Source organism: Populus alba, chromosome 9 (assembly GCF_005239225.2).
Source record: "Populus alba chromosome 9, ASM523922v2, whole genome shotgun sequence".
Lineage (NCBI taxonomy): Eukaryota > Viridiplantae > Streptophyta > Magnoliopsida > Malpighiales > Salicaceae > Populus > Populus alba.
Window position 1 is genome coordinate 11,223,715 of NC_133292.1, and position 17,584 is coordinate 11,241,298.

General features: G+C 33.5%; 4 protein-coding genes across 4 annotated transcripts; all 4 read right to left on the reverse strand.

The window, feature by feature from the left end:
* Nucleotides 1-2,542: 2,542 nt before the first annotated feature.
* LOC118058884 (acidic endochitinase WIN6-like) lies at nucleotides 2,543-4,438 on the reverse strand. Its single transcript, XM_035071664.2, has 3 exons — nucleotides 3,977-4,438; nucleotides 3,647-3,800; nucleotides 2,543-3,495 (listed from the first exon to the last, which is right to left on the reverse strand). Exons 1-3 carry the CDS (start codon nucleotides 4,413-4,415, stop codon nucleotides 3,093-3,095), a joined length of 996 nt encoding a protein of 331 aa, XP_034927555.1. The 5' UTR covers nucleotides 4,416-4,438; the 3' UTR covers nucleotides 2,543-3,092.
* A 2,572-nt stretch (nucleotides 4,439-7,010) lies between these two features.
* Nucleotides 7,011-8,406, reverse strand: LOC118058888 (probable inactive chitinase-like protein LaCIC). The gene is made up of 3 exons (XM_035071670.2): nucleotides 7,966-8,406; nucleotides 7,692-7,842; nucleotides 7,011-7,508 (listed from the first exon to the last, which is right to left on the reverse strand). The coding sequence occupies exons 1-3, from the start codon at nucleotides 8,366-8,368 to the stop codon at nucleotides 7,109-7,111; spliced, it is 954 nt and encodes a 317-aa protein (XP_034927561.1). The 5' UTR covers nucleotides 8,369-8,406; the 3' UTR covers nucleotides 7,011-7,108.
* Nucleotides 8,407-10,903: 2,497 nt separating this feature from the next.
* Nucleotides 10,904-12,428, reverse strand: LOC118058886 (acidic endochitinase WIN6). The gene is made up of 3 exons (XM_035071668.2): nucleotides 11,957-12,428; nucleotides 11,630-11,780; nucleotides 10,904-11,473 (listed from the first exon to the last, which is right to left on the reverse strand). The coding sequence occupies exons 1-3, from the start codon at nucleotides 12,393-12,395 to the stop codon at nucleotides 11,071-11,073; spliced, it is 993 nt and encodes a 330-aa protein (XP_034927559.1). The 5' UTR covers nucleotides 12,396-12,428; the 3' UTR covers nucleotides 10,904-11,070.
* Nucleotides 12,429-16,046: 3,618 nt separating this feature from the next.
* LOC118059042 (uncharacterized) lies at nucleotides 16,047-16,919 on the reverse strand. Its single transcript, XM_035071849.1, has one exon. The coding sequence runs from the start codon at nucleotides 16,917-16,919 to the stop codon at nucleotides 16,047-16,049; it is 873 nt and encodes a 290-aa protein (XP_034927740.1).
* Between the last annotated feature and the right edge of the window lie 665 nt (nucleotides 16,920-17,584).

Here is a 17,584-nt window from a genome sequence, read left to right on the forward strand (position 1 = left end):
GTTAAATTTTAAAAATTAAATATAAAATAATATATCCCAATATAAGTTTTAAACTTAAAAGAGATTTTATTTAAGAATTGTGTATTAGAGAATACTATAAAAAAATATTATTGAGACTTTACTTAAAAAATAAATTTTTAAGTGACATTATTCTTTTACACAAAGAATATTCTTAGCACAGTAAAAAATTAAAATATTATTTTAATATATTTTTGACTGAAAAATATTGTTTTGAAAAAATCAAAATTATATTTTCAAAAAAACCTAAAAAAAAAACTATTTTTGTGATCAAATTTTCAGTTATAAACAAGCAAAAATCCTTCACAAACACGCTTCATGATGGATTTGTGACCGAAAATATTCGGTAAAAAGCATGGGTCACAAAACGCAATTCGATTAATGTTAGAAGAGGCCACGCCAGTCATATCGGTTGCAACATAGGCCTCCATCGCACAATTAACCCTCATTACGATTACCGCGATACGTGTTACATATATTATGACGAAGACGATGGCGAAGGTGTGCTGACTGGCCAAAGCTACTTTCTTCCCCTTTGCCTCTGCTCTTTGTGCGCTTCTCCTCTGGTCTTGCTTTTCTTTGCTTGGTTTCTTTTTTCTTGTCTTGTTTTTTTTTCTGGACTTTAATTTCTTGCAATGAAAACTTTCATAAATCAAAGTTTAGTGTTTTTTTAATTAAATTCTTGATTGTATTAATTAAATCAAAATTTAATTAAGTCCTTAAACTTATTAATTCTTTCATTGTTCGATCAAATTGCCTTTTAAATTTAATTTATTTAATTAAAATCTAAATTGACTTAAAAATCAATTTTTCTTACAATTAAACCTTTCATAAACTCGATTAATCTTTCAACAAAATCTAATTGAGTCCTTAAACATCTGGTTTTGGATCATCCCTTCTCGGATTGAATTTTCTTTGTCGATAGGATCTTCATCAATAAAAAATATACTATTGGATTTTTTTTTTTTGTATTTTTAAATTTTCTCAATTAATTTTTGACTATTTTCTAGGCATCTTTATGTCTTTTTCTCATTGTTAGATGTTTTTTTTTAAAATTTTTTTATGTGGAGATCAAAAAATGGACAACAACAATATTTTACTAATCGAGAGCTGGGGTGAGGGTTTACCTTTTCTATCATCCTATCCATACTTAACATCATATTTTTTAAAATATATCTTATCTTTTCTTTTTGTTTATATTGTGTACATGAATGGATTATGGTCTGGTTTTTGTTGTTTTATTTAGAAATATTAATTTATAGTGCTGTGGTTAGAATATGGAAGTTTATTATTTTTTACATTTTAATTATCTAGGATCTTATTATGTGATTTTTTAAATAAAGATTAAAAAAAAAGAGAGGAGAAGGATACTTGAGTCGGGTCCAGGACCAATGACTCCTCTACACGATCCAAGCCTTTGGGCCAAGTATGTGGGCTTCTAGAAGTGGTCGTGGGTTCTTAGAAAGGCCTGATATGCAAGGTAGTCATTATAATTTTAAGCTTAAAGGCTCTAAACAAGTGTGGAAAGTATAAATCTAGCTTAGAATAGTCTAATCCAAAATCCAGAAGAGTGACATAGAAGAGCACAGTTGTATAACCCAATATGAGTTAACTCGAGCCAGACATTGATTACGGATTGGGAGAGTTAATCTCCAAACTATATTTTTTTAAAATTTAAAATAATAATGTTTGTTTATTTTTTTTTCTTCTAAAAATAAAGTCAATAGCTGAGGATTGAATTTTAATTGAGTTAGCAAGTCGATTCATATTTATGATTAGATCAGTCAAGTTTTTTTTTTAATCCAATTTTTTTTTTTAATCCAAACTTGTACGGGCTCTAGGTTAACCAAGTCTTGGGTTGTTCCAAGTTTACAACTACACAGAAGAGTTATAAATTGCTCTAATCAATTTTCCCGTCCATTTTCGGGCTGCTTAATTAATTTGTGCCCCCAACTCTATTAGCAAAAACAACCATTCTCCATATATTTCCTGACTGTCTATAAAAGAAGCGCAGCGGGCATAAAGCTTGAAGGCATGGATAGATAAAAAAGACTTTAAAATATTTAAAAATTTAGTATGTTTTGTTGGGTTTTTTCCAGAAATATATTAAAATAATTTTTAATTTTAAAAATTATTTTTGAAAATTATTACATTAAATAATCTAAAAATACAACAAAAATATTAATTTAAAATATAAAAAACTTAATATTTTTAAAATACAAACAGCACAGCAAAGCCTAAGCTGAAGACCACAGAAAGTCCCATCGTCAATACAAAAAATACCCCTACAACCCTTTAACTTTACTTCTCGTGGAAGATAGAGCCCGGTAAAGGAACCTGGCTCCTTTCCCTTTCCCGAGACACGGCACACACGCTTTCATACTCATCCGGGAACAAAAAACACTTTCCAGGGACAAAACAGTCATTTAATTATAAACCGACAACGTTAGGCTTTCAAATATTGTGATTTGGAAGAAAGAAATTGAATAGTGTAGCAATTGAATCAAACAGGGAGAGAATCAGATTCCATGGAAGCAAAGCTAACCAATTAAAAAGCTGAGAAAGAAGGAAACTTGTCAAATCTCAGCGAAACCGAATCCACGCACAGTTTCCTTCTCTCAATCTCTGTCTGTGTCTCAAACTATACGGAGAAGAAGAGGAGGATATAAACTGGAAATGGCAAACAGCTGTAGTGGTGAAGTACAGAAGAGGGATATGGTGGTGGTTCAAGAAGAAGAAGCACACCCATATGCGTTTCATGTCTCCGGACCTCGAAACGTGGCTTCTCCTAATCGGAGAGACCTTATCAGTTCTAGCTGGTCAGTATTGTTATTATTAATATTACTACTTCTCTCTCTCTCTCTTCGTGTGGGTTCAAGTAATAGGCGGGTTTTGATCAATTTTAGATTTAATCCATGAACTCAGACGGTATTTTGTAAATACATAACTATTTCTTTATTTTTCGATTGCCTGGAAGGGACAAAAGAAACATCTTATTCTTACTGGTGGAAATAGAAAAGGCCGATAAGCTAAAAGCTTTCGTTATTTAAAAACATGAGAGCTTCAACATCAAATTACATGATGTCCTTCAATCCCAAGAGTCCATTTCCAAAAGGCCTTTGCTGGTAGCAGTCAAGATTGGGGCCAGGGGTTGTTCCGAGTTTATCACAGTATTTCTCGTAGAACCCAATGCGATCCTCACCTGCAGCATTTGGCACACCCTGACCACATTCAAGGCCACCATTGATGATGTTTGTTATCACACCATAGCCTGGAACCCTACCAGCCTCCACGTCTTCCGCGCTCGGTGTCCAATTTCCAGTGATGACTGCGTGACAAGAGGGCTTTGGGGACTGTGGTGTCATCCAAAACCAGAGTGCTGTCTTGAAGGAAATGACAGGATCAGTCTCAACAAGTTCTGGTTCTTGTAACAGTTGCAAATTCAAGTCGTCTCCGCACAGCCCATAATTATAGTTCCTGCACCACATGTTATTAAACTAACTCAATGCAAATCAATTAGATCTAATAATGTCTTGCAGGATTTGGCCTTTTCTTTTGATTCAAAGTACTTCACAATATATTTTTCATAAACTGAATGACTCTGCTAGTCAAGGCCTTGCGGAAATACCATGTAAGTTGGATTGGTCCTCGGCCACAGTATTGCTTGCCCGCAACACATTGATATTTGGAAGATGAGGCACATTTATCATCTGAACAATCTTTTTCCCTGCTATAGCAATATCCCCAAGCGTATGGGCCATCCTCTGCAGTTGCCCACCCTCCTTTATGTAGGAGCATGCAGTGTCAAATTAGAGACAAGGAAATTAATCAACCAAGGATAGCCTTATTTAATTAATTACAGAATGAGTTTGTAGAACGAGTCTACTCAACCTAGGCATCCTAAAATGAAATTAATTGAAGTTACGAGCAGGAAATTAAATAAAAAACAAAACCCTACCGGTAGTTTCATGAGATGTCTGGCCCATGAAAGCAGCAATCTCCTTTTTACGCATCAAATCATCACCAGTGTTACCAAAATCAGGGAATTCCTTAGCAGCGGAGATAAAAGCATCATAGGTGTAGAACCCAACAGCATGACATCGAGGATCATTTCTATGCTTGAGCATATCTTCAAACATTGATTCAGGGATGATGTCACTTAGGTAACCATCACCTCCACCTCCACCACCGCCTCCACCACCCCCGCCTCCTCCATCACACTGGCTCTGACAGCCATTACCGCAATAATCATCCGTTGTCCCACACCAACCATGTTGACTACAACATAGGCCTCCTGGGCACAAGGCATCCCCGGCTTGCTTGCCGCATTGCTCAGCTGAGCCTCTAACCGAAAGGGACAAGAATAGGGAGAAAAATGCGAATGCCCAAACACTCATTTCTTGTTAATATGCTTGAGTTCGTTGATGATTGAGAAGGTGAAAGCATGGGGGTATATATAGCCAATAATATAGGTATACAATGGCATTTCCGTCCTTATAATTTGTAATAAAACATCATGTTTCCCCTGGAGACGGTAACAAAACAAAAGTGCCATCTTTGTCCCCATCATTTCCCTCTTTTCTTTATTTCCCTCATTAAAAATAGAACAAGAAAAAAACAAACCCTGCAAATCTCAAAACATTTGTGCCTCAACTTTAAAAATCAAAATCTTAACAGTAATATATAAAAATAAAAAATAAAAAATATTCATATAAATAGATTTAAAATTTTAAATTTGAACTTAAAATTAAATCTTTTAACTTTCATATTACTTCATTAATTTTATTAATTACTCATATTAATAATAACATTATGATTATATTATATAAAAAATAACTAAATTAGTTATATAATTATATTAAAGTTAATTTAATTATAAAATATATTAAAATATAATTGATTCTTGTAAATGGTTTTTTACCATTAGAATGCGTATAAAAAAATAAATTATATTTATACTATTTAAAAAAATTATTTTATTAATTTAGTTATTTAATATATTATCTCCCATGGAGATGGTCCAGCTCCTTTTAAAAAGGTCCATATCAATGAATAAAAACGTGCTCGGTGGAATTAATTATCAACAGAGCCTAATTGTTTAAGCATCTCATCAAACTCCTCACTTGGCAGCCGCTACCACAGTAATCATTTGTGTTGCCACACCAACCATTTTGGCTACAAACATAGCATGGCGTTCCAAGACCAAACCTGATGTGTTCTCTTCATTTTGTTAACAAAAAAAGAAGAAGGAAAAGAAAATGTTGAGAAAATGGGCCTTTGGGCGTGGCCCTCACGAAACGGGCCCGGTGCCAGTGTGCACGACCCGTGTAACATGGGCTTTAGACCTCTACTCCCCTTAACTAAATCTCCAGGCCTGCCAAAGACTGCTCACTTACGAAATTGGCCTAAGCCCATATAGACTCGGCCCGTCCAAATGATGTTCAGCGGACACAGGGCACCCCCAGCCTCGCTTCCACACTGCTCAGCTGAGCCTCCTAGTAAAAGGGACAGCAATAGAGAGAAATCCGTGAAGGCCCAAATCTTCATCTTGAAGTGTTTTGTTTGGGATTTTGTTGATTTTGAGATCGAAACAGCATTAGTATATATAAGGGAAACATGGTTATTTTTATTATTATTATTAATATAAAAATTTAGGTTAGGTTGTGTATACCACAACCGATTTTATAAATTCTGAAATTAATGGTTATATAAATCTTTAATAATCATTATATTAATAATTATAAAATTTTAACCTGAAATAAAAAAAATATATTTTTAATCTCAAGGTTTTACGACTGGGTTACCGATGGTTGAGGAAACATAGCTACTTAATACTTCTGTCACTTAATACTTAATACTTCTGTCACTTGTTAATAAAAACTGTGGACTATTTCAATAATGATGGCTGCTCGTTTATCCAATCTAGTACTTTTCTAAATGATTTTAAACCATAGTGGTCTGACCTCATGAGTATTTATCTTAGATTATCACGTTCGCGTTTATAACTTTTCTGGATTTAACATCCATGTATTAATTAAACAGAAGATATATAATAAAGTGATGAACAGTGCGTGGCGGCTTCTAAGGTCTTGTCTTCTGCCTTTTTTTTTCTTAACTTTTTTTTCCCGATAACATAGAATAATCTCTAGCTTCACGGGTGCTGTCTGTAAAGATCAGCTGATGTTGGCCAATCACTTTAGAGTACAGGAGACACCTGTTGATGAGGGATAGTGTCGTATTGACAGGGGTTAATTTGTTGGAAATCCATTAGAGAGAAGAAGAAGAGATATCGAGCGTTGAAATTCTATCACAAAGGTTCATGTAGGAATATGCTCTTTAATAACTTTCAAGTCATTTGTGAGTTATTTACATTAGGACAAGAGTGTAGGTACTTTAGATAAGTTCTTCTCAGAACGTGGAAAATGGAGATGATTTATTGTTTGTTGTGGGCCGAGGGTTGATCAATTTCTTTAGATACCTTTTTTTTTCCTTTTTAAAATTTTCTTTTCTCTTACTAATTTTTTTTCATATAGGAAAGAAAAAATAAATTAATATAATTTTTTTATATTATATAAAAATTGAGTGATGATATCTCTTTTTTATTTCATGTTGGATTGAATTAATATAAAAAAATTAATTAAGTATTTTTTTTTAAAATCCAAATCAGTACAGTTCTCTAGCTAACTAAAGTCTTGGGTTGTTCAAAGAGTTATAAAATTTTAAAAAATTATATTAAAATAATATATTTTTATTTTTTAAAAATTATATTTTATATTAGTACATTAAAATAATTTAAAAATATATTAATTTAAAATAAAAAAAAAAAATTAAATTCTTTTTATAAACGCTGTTAAAAGAAAAAACAAACAGTATCAATTAAGCTGCTTAATTAATTTGTGTCCCCGACCCTATTAGCAAAAACAACTATTCTCCATATATATCCTGACTGTCTTTAAAAGAAGCTTAGTGGGCATAAAGCTTGAAGGCATGGATAGATAAGAAAGTCATATTTTTGTATTTGACTCAGAACAGGAAACGTTTTATTTTTATATTTTGTTAGGCATACAGATTACAGAATGATGCGACAAAATTACATGGAGTCTACCAAGTCAAAGAGTCCATTTGCAAATGACCTTTGGTTGTAGCAGTCAAGATTGTTTCCATATCCAACTCCGAGCAAGTCACAGTACCTCTTGTAGAACCCAATACGATCCTCCACCTGTTGCTTCCACCCCATACCGCATTCAAGCCCACCATTGATAATGTTTGTTAACACACCGTAGCCTGGAACCCGACCAGCTGCCGAATCAGCACCGGAAGGCGACCAGTTCCCGGTGATGACACTGTGGCATGAGGGCTTTGGAGACTGTGCTGTCATCCAAAACCAAATTGCTGTCTTGAAGGAAATTACTGGATCGGTTGCAACAAGGTCAGGATTGTTTAATAGATCCACTCCTATAGCTTTTCCACACTGCCCGTAGTTGTAGTTCCTGTGTCATATTAATCAAATCAAATTAACTTGACTGCAAAGTTGTGCTAAACAAATAAAAAATATACACTTGAATTCTTTCAATTTGACTTTTAATGCTTGAAAATGGGTGGATGAATATGTAAACCCAGAAATGAAGAAAAGAATACCTACCAGATAACAATAATAAAAAATCTGGACTTACCATGAAAGCTGGACAGGACCTCTGCCATAATATTGCTTGCCACCAGCACATGGATATGTGGAGCTTGGAGAACAATAAGATCCAGGATTTTGTTCCTTGACAAAGCAATATCCCCAAGCGTATGGACCATCAGGTGCAGTTTGCCACCCTCCTACATGTACATTCATCAAATGAAACCATGATAATTAACTTACTAATATTCCTCTGATATATAATGTTATGTGAAGTATATAAACTAAGCTGAGTGATTAGGTTTGAGACTGATTAAACGAACCAGTAGTTTCATGAGAGGTTTGGCCCAAGAAAGCAGCGATCTCCCTTTTACGAGTGTCAGCATTTCCAGTAGTGCCAAAGCCAGGGAAGGCACTGGCAGCTGAGATGAAAGCATTGTAAGTGTAGAATCCCTTGCCAGGGCATCCACCATCATTTCTATGTTTAAGCATCTCATCAAACTTCGCACTTGAGATGATACTGCCAAGGTCTCCGCTCGCACCACCGCACTGGCTTTGGCAGCCGGTACCACAGTAATCATTAGTGTTGCCACACCAACCAAATTGGCTACAACATAGACCTCCCGGACACAGGGCACCCCCGGCCTGGCTTCCACACTGCTCAGCTGAGCCTCCTAGTAAAAAGGACAGCAATAGAGAGAAAACCGTGAAGGCCCAAATCTTCATTTTCAAGTGTTTTGTTTGGGATTTTGTTGATTTTGAGATCGTAACAGCATTAGTATATATAGGGGAAAGATGATTTTTTTTTTTTATAATTAATTTAAGTGGTTGGGTCAATTTATGCATATTTTAATTAATTTTATAGATTTTAAAATTAATAATTATATAAATATCTGATGATTATTATATTAATAATCATAAACTCGAATCTTCAAGTTATAAGAAAATATTTTAAATTTTTTATCATTGAATTACCCAGATGGCGAGAAAAACACATAATACCTCTGTCACTTAATACTTAATACTTCTGTCACTTGTTAATAAAAACTGTGGACTGTTTCAATAATACTTCTGTCACTTAATACTCAATACTTCTGTCACTTGTTAATAAAAAACTGTGGACTGTTTCAATAATGATGGCTGCTCATTTATCCAATCTAGTACTTTTCTAGATGATTTTAAACCATAATAGTCTGACCTCATGAGGATTTAACATCTATGTATTAATTGAAGAGAAGATATAATAAAGTGATGAACAGTAGATGGCGGCTTTTAGGGTCTAGTCTTCTGCCTTCCTCTTCTTAACTTTTTTTTTTCCCGATAACATAGATTAATCTCTAGCTTCATGTGCGTGACTTTTGCTGTAAATATCAGCTGATGTTGGCCTATCACTTTAGAGTGCGATAGACACCGGTTGATCAGGGATGGTGTCGTATTGACAGGGGTTAATTTGTTTTAAATCCATTAGAGAGAAGAAGAGGAGATATCGAGCGTTGAAATTCTATCAGAAGGGTTCATGTAGGAATATGCTCTTTAATAACGTTTATGTCATTTGGGAGTTATTTACATGAGGACAAGAAAGCAGGTACTAGAGATAAGTTCTTCTCAAAACGTGGAAATTGGAGATGATTTATAGTTTGTTGTGGGCCGAGGGTTAATCAATTTATTGGTGAGAAAAATATCAATAAAAAGCATTTTTTATTCATCTTCCTCTTTCTTTTAGTAGAGAAAAATATTATTTTTTTAGTATATGTTTTCTTCTGGCTTTAGTTCCTTCTTTTTTATAGTCCTCAAAATCTTTCTCGACTTTGATTATATAAAATCAATTTGCTTATTTATTTTATTTCAAGAGCTAGGAATCCTTTCAAATCAACTTGTATATTAATTCATATTTTTTATTCAGAAAAATAAATATTTGTCAACACTAAATCCTAAAATCAAAGTAAAAAGGATAAAAAAAAAATCAAAGGAAACTTTCTTATCATATAACTTATGATGTTTCAAATAAACCCAGTGTCCGCGTTGTCAAGAAACACAACAAAATATGTCACTTCACTCGTAGAATTATCAACTCGACTATGTTTGACTTTTTGAAGAGGGAGATATCTCAAAAAGTGAAAAGGGAAATTGCTTGCTACTAAATTAGGTTTAGTTTGGTTCATGCACTTGAACAATATCGTTCCAAGATTGTTAATTTACACGTGGCTTGATTTATAAAAAGTACCATTCTCAATCTTAAAGCATATATATATATATATATATATATATATATATATATATATATATATATATATATATTAGGTTGAAGTGTTTTTTTAAATATTTTTAATATTAAAATAATATTTTTTATTTTTAAAAAAATTAATTTTAAGATCAACCCATCAAAATGATTTAAAATATATATAAAAAAATTATAACAAAAAAAATTAAATTTTTTTTAAAACACGGATACAACCGTGTTTCTAAAGACTCCCCCAAATAACCCGAGTCCAATAAGGATTCAGGTAAGCTCATATCGGATAGTTTAGGCGAGCCAAGTCAGGCCCGCTAGCATCAGATAACATCTTTTGCTTGGTTCATCCAATCATTTTTCTTTATTATTCTCATTATAGTATTATATAATAATTTACATATCTTTATAGATATTATTATAAATTTCTTTGGATATTAATGAGATATTTATAAAAAATACATTATAATTTAGATATTTTTAATATATTTATCTTAAAAATATATATAATTTTTTAAAAAATTTCATTTCTCTATACTTTATATATGTCTAAATAACACAAGTCTAATATAAATTTAAACACGGTTTTAATTAAAAACATTAAATTTAGAGAATATCATTTATTCTCTTCCCGTCACCTCACCTGTATTTATACTATACTGATATAAATATTAGAGTATTTTTTCTTTCGGGTGTTGCTGGTCCATTAAACCTAGACAAATCCAGTTTTATCTGCTCATAAAAATCACTCTCAATCTTTTTCCTGGCCACCAATATAGACCGAACTTTATGAGGCTAGTTGCACCTTGATTATTAACTAGACTCTTTCAAAGAATCTTAAGTGATGATATATATAGATAACTAGCTAACAGCGATGTTCCTGACTTCTTCTTCTTCAATGTAATTTAAATTGATACTAGGGTTTTTTTATCTTGTTTTATGGGTTATAGTTGCACCTGGTGTCAAAAACCATAAAAAGCTCCGCAACTCTACTTGGAAAATAGAAAACGATTTGGACTTCCACAGCATGATTTAATCCATGAACCGAGACGGTATTTTATAAATACATAACTATTTCTTTATTTTCCGATCGCCTGGAAGGGACAAAAGAAACAGCTTATTCTTACTGGTGGAAATAGAAAAGGTCGATAAGCTAAAAGCTTTCGTTATTTAAATACACGAGAGCTTCAACATCAAATTACATGATGTCCTTCAATCCCAAGAGTCCATTTCCAAAAGGGCTTTGCTGGTAGCAGTCAAGATTGGGGCCAGGGGTTGTTCCGAGTTTATCACAGTATGTCTTGTAGAACCCAATGCGATCCTCATTTGCATCATTTGGCCCACCCTGACCACATTCAAGGCCACCATTGATGATGTTTGTTATCACACCATAGCCTGGAACCCTACCAGCCTCCACGTCTACCTCGTTCGGTGTCCAACTTCCAGTGATGACTGCGTGACAAGAGGGCTTTGGGGACTGTGGTGTCATCCAAAACCAGAGTGCTGTCTTGAAGGAAATGACAGGATCAGTCTCAACAAGTTCTGGTTCTTGTAACAGTGGCAAATTCAAGTCGTCTCCGCAGAGCCCATAATTATAGTTCCTGCACCACATGTTAATAAACTAACTCAATGCAAATCAATTAGATCTACTAATGTTTTGCAGGGTTTGGCCTCTTCTTTTGATTCAAAGTACTTCACAATATATTTTTCATAAACTGAATTAAATGACTCTGCTAGTCAAGGCCTTGCGAAAATACCATGTAAGTTGGATTGGTCCTCGGCCACAGTATTGCTTGCCCGCAACACATTGATATTTGGAAGATGGGTCACAATAATCTTGACAATTTATTTCCCTAAGATAGCAATATCCCCAAGCGTATGGGCCATCAGGTGCAGTTGCCCACCCTCCTTTATGTAGGAGCATGTATTGTCAAATTAGAGACAAGGAAATTAATCAACCAAGGATAACCCTATTTAATTAATTACATAATGAGTTTGTACAACGAGTCTACTCAACCTAGGCATCCTAAATGGCAATAATTGAAGTTATGAGCAGGGGAATTAAATAAAAAACAAAACCCTACCGGTAGTTTCATGAGATGTCTGGCCTAGGAAAGCAGCAATCTCCCTTTTACGCATCAGATCATCACCAATGTTACCAAAATCAGGGAATTCCTTAGCAGCGGAGATAAAAGCATCATAGGTGTAGAACCCAACAGCATGACATCGAGGATCATTTCTATACGGGAGCATTTCATCAAACATTGATTCTGGAATGATGTCACTTAAGTAACCATCACCTCCACCTCCACCACCGCCTCCACCACCCCCGCCTCCTCCGTCACACTGGCTCTGACAGCCATTACCGCAATAATCATCCGTTGTCCCACACCAACCATAAGAACTACAACATAGGCCTTCTGGGCACAAGGCATCCCCAGCTTGCTGACCGCATTGCTCAGCTGAGCCTCTAACCGAAAGGGACAAGAATAAGGAGAAAAATGCGAATGCCCAAACACTCATTTCTTGTTATATGCTTGAGTTCGTTGATGGTTGAGAAGGTGAAAGCATGGGGGTATATATAGCCAATAATAGAGGTATACAATGGCATTTCCGTCCTTATAATCATTTGTAATAAAACATCGTGTTTTCCATGGAGACGGTAACAAAATTGCCATCTTTGTCCCCATCATTTCCATGGTGATCAAGAAGGTACGACAACTTCCTCGCAGGAAAAAAAGAAAAAGAAAAAGAAAAATAAATCAGATTGATTAAAAGTGCATGCGAGCTTTGTTGTTTTATGTGGAAAAACGATAACATAAGTTTCACGAGATTCCAAATGAAAATTAGGGAATCGTAATGAGGTTTTAATTATTAAGCAGTTTTTGAAATAGTAATAAGGAATGAGAATGGAATTTAAAATCTCTAAACTGAATTTTAAGATGAAAAATAATAATTAGCAAAAAAATAATTTCATCTATAGTAAAAATAACAAATGTGAATGTGATAATGAAAAGAAAAATACAATAATATATTTTTTGAAAAAAACTAATGTAATCATCATCATAGGAGGGTGGCAGTATAAAAGAATTGTGATGTTAATAAAAGTGTGGTGGTAAAATAAAAGTGGTGATGACATAATAATAATATTGTTTTTATAATGGTAATGACAATAATATGAATGGTGATAACAGTAAAAATAATTAATATATAATAAATAAAAATAATATATATATATATATAGTTTTTTTAAAATAATTTATTCTTATTTTTACTCCCAGTTCATTTTATAAGAATGATTTTTTTTTTATTCTCACTTTGTTTTTTCCAACTATAAAGTAAGAATAAAACTTTGATTCTTATTCTCTATTTTATTAAAAGTTAGCCCTTGAGAACCAGACCAAGTTCTTTGAGAGTTTCCATAAGTAGGCCACGAAATTCTTTTCCATTGATGATGCTTGCTCAATCGATCTGATTAAGAATAAAATTAATTCTAGTATATCAAATTAAGAATTAATTTACAGATAAATAATACTGTTAACACAAGAGCAAGAAGGATGAGGTGGGGTCCATATCCCTTTCGTCAATCTAGCGTGAAATAAGCATTTATTAATTCAGAACAACAAATCACAACGACGTAGCAATTTTTTTGAGAAAAATCATGAACCATGTGCTTTATTCCAAAAGAAAAAAAAGGACAGAAACATTTTCCATCAATTAATTTAGATAAAGAGAAAAAAAATTGTTTTTTCTTGAACCACGTGATTGGGCATCAAAGAAACATCATGTTTTTGTTTATGAATTTAGAGCATATTTGAGAGTATAATTATGATTATTTTTTAAAATATTTTTTATTTAGAAATATTTTAAAATAATATATATTTTTAAAAATATTTTTGATATCAATGCATCAAAATAATTTAAAAATAGTAAAAATATTAATTTAAAGAAGAAAATAAAAAATTTTAAATTTTTTAAAAAGTACTTTTAAAATATAAAAATAAACAGGACTTTAATACATAAAATATGTTGCAATAATGACAAATTAACAAAAACTAATAATTTCTGGTCTTAAAAAAAAAAACAAATTAGAATGAATATAATTGCCATCATTACAAACATTAGAATTTGTAACTCTTTATTATTATTATTATTATTATTAACATGGATGTTTGGGCTAGATTGCGTGTATCTCAACTAATCCCATGAGCCCTGAAATTAACAATCATGGAAGCCTCCAGTGATTTTGAAATTTGTGGGACTCAAACTAGTAATTTTTAGAAAACAAACCTAGAATCTGATCAGTTGAGTTATACCCCATTCTTGCAAGTTATAATTACCTTTTAATGTGACATATTTAGAGTCCATTTAATTTAATATTATAATAACGGTTATTTTTTTAAAATATTTATTTTAATTTGGATTTCTTGATAAAAAATAGTTTTATCTCTCATTCCGTGATTAAATGACTAATGTTAAACTTACATGTGCTTGAAAATATGATTGAAAACAAAGTTATAACAAATATAATTGTTTTTATTTTTCAAAAGTATATATAAAAAAATTAAAATTTTTTAATTTTTCTTTGCTTTAAATTTATTTATTTTTAGTGATTTTAGATCATTTTGATATGTTAATGTCAAAAATAAAAAAAATTTATTTCAATTTATTTCTAAGTAAAAAATATTTTAAAAAACAACGATTAACACAATACCAAACACACTCAATACCTAACACGACACATGACTAGCTCGTACATGAACGGTTGGATATGTTAAATAAATTGAATTAAAAATGGTAGTATTTAAAAAAAAAATTAAAAAAAGAAGTTAGAATGATTTTGAAAAAAAAAAAAAAGTCAAAACGGGTTTTAAGTGATATGCAAATAGGATTTGATCCGATTCAATATTAATGCATGCAATACTACAAGTTCCGAAATCTCTATGGGAAACAGGAAGACGAGATCCGCAACATTGGCTTCAATTTCTCTTGTCAAATTGTAGCGTAACGATAAGAGCTGCGGGTAGCCGCTGAATAACTTCACTGGATGATTCATCTTTCCCTCTAACCGAAAGACAGCCACCTAATTTTTTAATTGCCTTCAATATCCTGGAATTTGAGTCATGATCTCCATTAGAGATAGAGAAGGTGCATTTATTTTTTATCTGACTAGCATTTCATCTGCAACACACGAGTGGTCATTTATTAATGCATACAATGCTAGGTCCTGAAATCTCTGTCGGTAAACAGGGAGACAAGATCCACACCAGTGGCTTCAGTATCTCTAGCCAGGGTTGTAGCATAACGATAAGAACTGCAGGTAGTGACTGGATAACTTTGCTGGATGATTCCACTTTCCCCCTAACCAAAAGACATCCATCTAATTTTTCATTGCTTTCGATACGCAGGAATTGCAGTCAACATGTGAGTTCCATTAAATTTCATTTGGTGCTTAATGATTAAGATTAAACAATATTCATGAGCTAAGAGAGCAAGATTTGATGTTAGAAGAACCGACTTATTTACGAGTCTACCATGTTAATTTTTCTGTGTTAATCTTGACCGGACCCTGTCATCTTTCAGCACCCCCTTATGTTCTTAAAACATTTAATTAATATGGATTTACATCTGTTTTTGTCCCTTACCATCAACATATATAGAGGTACTCCTATTGAGAATTGCACTCTCATTCAACTTCTACAAAAAAGAGGCCGTGGTAAATGCAGTATATGTTTAGTATGTGGACTGTGTGCATGCAGGTAGTATGTGCTGATATTGTGGGACAAAATCTGATATGTATGGAGTATGGTCTGAAATATAAGGAGATATGATTTGCACAAGCTGCTAAGTAAAGGCTAGAAGTCCGTCGGATAAGGTATCGACTTCCATGTGTAGAACTGTCTCTTCCTAGCTTTCTCTATGTATTATCAGTTATGTAACCTGCAAGTGGTAGAACAGATACGAAAGACTAGAAAAGTTCACTCAACTTTTCTCTTTACTTTCGGTCTTTCTTGTTCAAAAAACCAACAAAGATAAAAAAAAATAAGAAAAAGAAATATAGAACACACCGGGACACAATTTGAGCAACTGAGTATATGATCATTTCATTATCTATGGAATAATACATGTGTATTTCTACAATGTACAAGTATGACTATATCAAGATTGTTCCGGTTAATGGTTTAGGATGTTTAGAAACGAGACTCTAGTTTTGATCAGATTCCTGGAAAGGGATTCAAGACCACCTTCAATATCTTGAATGCACAATTCTAAGTTCTCGAGTTGGGTTTGAACACCCTTGATGTTATCGGATTTGCTTGTGTTCTGATCTACCAACGCTGATAATGCCGCATCTGCTTTAGAAAACTCATTTATATCAGCTTCTTCATCTGCAGATGCTACTTTTTTATGGTGCACCAGCTTGGAGACTAATGACCAACCAGTAGTCCTTGCCTCTGGTCCAGAGATGAAGGAGAGAAGGGAATCGAACGCTTTGAGAGAAACTACTTCAACCTCTTTCAACATGTTAAACATGATTGTATTTTCACGGTCACCATTAAAGGCAGTGAAGGAGCAGTTTTTTTTAATAACCTTCAAGGCCTTGTGAATTGCCCTTTTCGCTACCTTCCTAGAGGTTAAGTATTTCTTAACCTCGCTTGTAAGACCAGTTTCAACACAACCTCTCCTACGCAAAATCGATTGAAGTTCATGTACGCTTTCTTTTGTTTGCAACAAGGCATATTTTGCAGTGTTGCACAAATCCAGGACCTGAAGAGATCCATCTAATAGCTCTTCAATCAATTTACCATTATTCTCTTGGACTATTGCTTGTTGGTTCAGTGGTAGAAAAAGTAACTTGTTGACACAATCATGCAAATCCTGAAGGCTGCTTAGTTTGCCACCCAAGGATGATGAGGTACAGGCACCTTCAGAAGCCCTTGATCTGCTTAAATGCTCATCAAGCTGAGTGATGACTGGGTTTAATCTGGAGGGAAAGCTGTTAGAACGAGCATGGAAGCCGGTTTTTTGGTTAGAAGATGAAGCCATTTTTCTTTCTCAAAGGGGAGAGACTAAAGCTGGTGAATGCGAATTATCAATCCTTGAATTTTCCATACTTACGTTGCAATTGCCAAAAATATATATCAAGAGGTGAGGCAGACAAGAGGAATCTCAATAACATGATTCTGATTTGGATATTCAATTATCATCAGCTATGTCTGTCAATGTCTCATCCCCAGCCACATCTCCAACTCATTAGGCAACAACTATTGCTAATCTAATTATCTCACACGAATGGCGTTGACACCAATTTTCTAGATAGAATTGGCCTGGAAATGTCCATCTTTCAAGATATTTCTGCACGAGGGGACTATTTGTTTTATCTGCTTGCGATCAAATGTTCACAGAAAAATTCATGTAAACGTGCAAGTTGTTTATAAAATTCTTAAATGACAGGCCTGGTTGTTGCTCAACAAGCAGGTAAGATATGTATACGTGATTCATCAGCCTTCGTGCTAAGTTAGAGTTTAGAAATTACTGAGGCGGGTAAGTAAATATGCTTGACGTTCTACTGTCTCTGTGCAGCTTAGACATGGAGTTTAAAATTTAAGTTCAGATTGATCAGAGATATTTTCCCTTTAAAGATTCTGGTGCACCAGCTTGGAGACTAATGACCAACCAGGAGTCCTTTGTCCTTGGTCCAGAGAAGGTGA

What these genes read in the sequence shown, in the direction of transcription:
- LOC118058884 (XM_035071664.2), bottom strand. Translation starts at nt 4,415, where the DNA reads ATGAGTGTTTGGGCATTCGCATTTTTCTCCCTATTCTTGTCCCTTTCG. An exon ending in GACATCTCATGAAACTACCG is followed by an intron (nt 3,801 to 3,976) that starts GTAGGGTTTTGT and finishes TCCTACATAAAG; the next exon opens with GAGGGTGGGCAACTGCAGAG. An exon ending in GGACCAATCCAACTTACATG is followed by an intron (nt 3,496 to 3,646) that starts GTATTTCCGCAA and finishes CATGTGGTGCAG; the next exon opens with GAACTATAATTATGGGCTGT.
- LOC118058888 (XM_035071670.2), bottom strand. Translation starts at nt 8,368, where the DNA reads ATGAAGATTTGGGCCTTCACGGTTTTCTCTCTATTGCTGTCCTTTTTA. An exon ending in AACCTCTCATGAAACTACTG is followed by an intron (nt 7,843 to 7,965) that starts GTTCGTTTAATC and finishes ATGTACATGTAG; the next exon opens with GAGGGTGGCAAACTGCACCT. An exon ending in GGTCCTGTCCAGCTTTCATG is followed by an intron (nt 7,509 to 7,691) that starts GTAAGTCCAGAT and finishes AATATGACACAG; the next exon opens with GAACTACAACTACGGGCAGT.
- LOC118058886 (XM_035071668.2), bottom strand. Translation starts at nt 12,395, where the DNA reads ATGAGTGTTTGGGCATTCGCATTTTTCTCCTTATTCTTGTCCCTTTCG. An exon ending in GACATCTCATGAAACTACCG is followed by an intron (nt 11,781 to 11,956) that starts GTAGGGTTTTGT and finishes TCCTACATAAAG; the next exon opens with GAGGGTGGGCAACTGCACCT. An exon ending in GGACCAATCCAACTTACATG is followed by an intron (nt 11,474 to 11,629) that starts GTATTTTCGCAA and finishes CATGTGGTGCAG; the next exon opens with GAACTATAATTATGGGCTCT.
- LOC118059042 (XM_035071849.1), bottom strand. Translation starts at nt 16,919, where the DNA reads ATGGCTTCATCTTCTAACCAAAAAACCGGCTTCCATGCTCGTTCTAAC.